At 35.6% G+C, this 4,089-nt stretch overlaps 1 protein-coding gene across 1 annotated transcript; it reads right to left on the reverse strand.

Moving 5' to 3' along the window:
- Nucleotides 1-30: 30 nt before the first annotated feature.
- On the reverse strand, nt 31-3,948 carry LOC116629724 (dynein heavy chain 8, axonemal-like; the record flags this gene model as incomplete). The annotated part of the gene is made up of 4 exons (XM_032399961.1): nt 2,610-3,948; nt 1,991-2,125; nt 1,465-1,587; nt 31-244 (listed from the first exon to the last, which is right to left on the reverse strand). Coding segments are annotated over exons 2-4 (430 nt in total), but the record flags the coding sequence as incomplete, so codon positions are not given.
- Between the last annotated feature and the right edge of the window lie 141 nt (nt 3,949-4,089).

A 4,089-nucleotide genomic window follows, 5' to 3' on the forward strand; every position in this document is an offset into this window, starting at 1 on the left:
AAAAAAAAGAAACATCAAAAATAGTCATACCAAAAATTTTGTCTATTGAAGCATTTGAAGGCAATGTGCAATTAAACACAGTAAACTGTCTTTTTAAACGTTGGGGAATATCATTTCGACCACCTCCAGGGTGGATCATTGCTGCTATGATCTGTACATCAACAATAGTAGTGAAGTCTCCAGGCTTATCCAAGCTATACATTCCTTCCATTTCCATCATTTGTCGCACAATCTCATTAGTTATCTGAAATTTTATACAGTGATACTTTAGTAACATATCACTATCATATTCCTCCACAACTCCTATAAAATAGTACACTTGGGATTAGAAGAAAATATTCAACTCTTGTCAATGAAGTGTTTGTGAATGTTGATGGTCACCTGCAAGGCAATTTGATTTAAATGCTACCACTCATGAACAAAACCATAAGCTAAACATCTGGATTGAGTCCAGTGTGCTCTTTACCACGTTGATAAAATGGATCTCCAAAGAAATTTAAATACGTGAGTTACAGAATAGTTGGCACAATTACAACAGTAGTCAGAGTTACAAGTATCAACATTCAACACTTCAAACTACTTTAAATCAGAATGTGGGATGGTTTTACTCCCGAGCCTTCAATACTACTGAATGTTTTGGGTTTGGGCTTTATGTTCTTATCTTTCTTTTCTGCAGCCTCTAACACTGCTAACACTCCCTCCTCATTGGAAATTTTTCCTCTTTTGAATTCAGAGGCTCATTTCTTTCCAGGTTCATCTTGGGACTCTGGATCACTTCCTAAGCCACTCTTTCTCCACCCATCCCTCACATGTAACTGTTCTATAGGGTTCTATCATTGACTCTCGTCTTGCTATTTCAAGGGCCATGCAGAGTTGTTTGAGGAATAGTCTTAGGGTGAGCATGGACCTGGGAGTCCTGACTTCCTACAGGTATCTGAGGTGAACTCAGATAAAAGGCCAGATGGGATGGGTCCTGACAGGCTCTAGGTAGACATTACTGATGAGGCAGTGGGCAGTGGTGGGAGGTAGGTGTTGGGAATCCCATGAGGAATGTGCAGAATTCCGAAAGCATCAGTGAGGTTCTCTGATGGAGAATGACTCTGGGGTTGACAGATGATCATAAGGAAGACATGTGTGTGATAGAGTTAAAAAGAAAAAAAAAAAGTGTTTTCTAAATCAAGTATTCCTCGGAGGGAGTATATAGAGTAAGAAGTAACAGAAGTAAAACCCTGGAGAAAGGAAGAGAGGAGCCAGAAAGGGTGCTGAAATCAAGAAGCCTGAAGGCAGGAAGGAGTATTGCTGAAAAACACAGGGCTTTCAAGAAGGGAGAATGCCAGCTATTAAGAGAGAAGCCAAAAAAGACCGAATTGCTACTAGGCTTCATAAGACAAAGGCTATTGACACCTTTATATATAACTAAAAATACTGATTAAATATCATTTATAGGAGATGTTTCAGTCATACCTGATCTCCCCATTCATTAATCACAGGCATATTAATATCATCAATAAATACAGTCATTTTTCTGCCTCCTGGCGGCCCATATGTGCTTCCCATTCGCTTATCCACATAGCTTTCCATTGTTCTCTAGAGAAGAGGAGATATTTCTCTTAAGTGTTAGATTTCAACTCATATTCCTAGAAATGATGAGCATGTCTTTCAGAGGAGAACTGAGTTATTTAATATGCATAAATATCATTATTAAAATAGACATTGTAATATTGCAAAAAATAAGTTATTAGAATGTTAATCATTAATTTTATACACAAAGTTCAGCTTCAGCCTCAATATTAGGTCAAAATCTGATGTTTGGATTTGGCCTAGGAAAGCTAATAGCTGAATGCCAAGTGCAACCCCACTTCCTATTAACACACACACACACACACACACACACACACACACATCAGATTTTATATGCATACACATTTTACTGTAACCAGCACTCAAAACATTTAAGATGTCGATTACCTCAGCAAATGATGGGTTTTACCTGAAACATTATGGGTTCTGTGGCAGATGAAAAGTTTAGACTTTTGGATAACTGTACTTCAGGATCATATTTTTTCAAATAGGCCTTAACCATTACAGTTTTGGCTGTTCCCTGCTCTCCTGTGAGCAAAACGGCCTGCAATAATCAGGTAATCATGTGGAAAGGGGTTAGCTTTAAATACCTTATGGTTCTGGTAGCTATTTTTTCATTGCAATGATTAATACAACTAATTTTAATTACATTTTAGAATTAGACCCACATCAAAATAAAATCCTAAAAATAAATAAATAATCAATCAATCCTAGTTCAATTAAAGATTTGAATATAAAAGGTGTACTATAAACTGTGCTGGAAGAAAGTATGGGTAAATACTCATGTGACCATGGGAGTAGGGAGGGACTCTGTGAGCAGACACCCACCTCTCTTAGCAAGCTGGAAGTCAGCAGTTCAGGGGATATTGAGTTGGAGTGTATCCTGGGGTTCATTTGCCAAATGAGTTTCCCTTAAATGGCACTACCTCCAGCCTCTTGTGCTGGAATTTAATTTTTCTATCTGTAGTGTGTGAAAAGGCATGTGTTTTGTATAGGTTTGTGATCAGCTAAGAAACTATCAGACTTACTTTCTGTTGTTTTGCAATGGTGTCTATCAAAAAACTTGTTCTAACATTGTCAACATTTGGAACCAAAATGGATGAATATTCTGGAATACTGTCAGTTGGATAATAATATGGCTGAAGTTTCTTATTCCAGTGTTCCCAATCTCCTACACAATAAGTAAAAATTCATCTTAATAAAACTGCATTCTTTGAAAGTTATCTCAAAATATAAAAAGACAAACACTATAAACAACCAACAGAATCATATGAACATTTAAAACATTTTCCAAAAATATGTTAACATATCGGCTTATATATGGCATATATGGCATATATGGCATTTGATCATTTAAATCTGTTTTGCCTCTTTATAAAGTCAGTTTTTAAATTTCTAAATCATTCATCTAGAGAGATCTGGCCTGAAATGGTATTAGAATTGGTGGTAAAAACCAATGACATATTTAGTATCTGGTAAGAAACCCACAGCAACTGAAAGGATGGGAAAGACCAAAAGGGGGTAACTGATGAGTGGACATAGAATGTTTGCCATGGGAAATGGGTAAAATAAATCTAGCCCTAGAACTAGTTAATAAAGTACTCAGGCTCCTGACTACTAATTTATTAACTGATATTATATAACGAATAATTTACTGGCTGATATTATTGGCATAATAATTATTATTACCACATTTCATCAATTCTAAAAAAAAAATTATTTATATTTTAGCATATCTGGAATGTGCCTTACAATCTATGAAGTCTTGTAATCACTATTGGCTAGGCAAACTTGGTCAGAGATGCTCATATTGCTACCATTTAAAATTAGATTACTTGCATTGTTGATATTGCTTTGTTCATTTTAACTGACATTTTAAATGTCTCCAGAAATATTATACTATGATTCAGGATTGTACCAAAAAAAGCTACTGTGCACACAGAATGCATGAAAACAGCGAAGGAGCACACATTTGAGAGTAGCAAAGAAAATATTCAGCACTAGAGGAATAACCTCAATTTCAAATTTCCTTGCAAAATATCAAGTCATATGTTAAGTGTATGTTTAACTTTCAAGAAACTGAGAAACTGTTTTCCAAAGTGGCTATACCATTGTGTACTATATGAGAGTTCCAGTTGTTCCATGTTCTCACCCATATTTGGTAGAACTAATCTTTTCATTTTAGTCATTCTAGTGGCTATGTAATGATATCCATTACAGTTTCAATTTGCATTTCCTTGATAATGATGTGGAATGTCTTTTCATGCACTTCTTTCACCATTTATAAATCTTCCTTGGTAAAGCATGTATTTAAATTTACTGCCCATTTGGCTATTCAGAGTCTTTTCTGGTTCCATACAAATTTTAGGATTATTTGTTCCATTTCTTTGAAAAAAGTGGATGGTGTTTTGATGGGGATTGCATTGAATGTGTAGATTGCTCTAGGTAGCATTGACATCTCCACAATATTTGTTCTTCCAATCCATGAGCATGGAACGTTTTTCCATT

Source organism: Phoca vitulina, unplaced genomic scaffold, assembly GCF_004348235.1.
Source record: "Phoca vitulina isolate PV1807 unplaced genomic scaffold, GSC_HSeal_1.0 scaffold2496, whole genome shotgun sequence".
Lineage (NCBI taxonomy): Eukaryota > Metazoa > Chordata > Mammalia > Carnivora > Phocidae > Phoca > Phoca vitulina.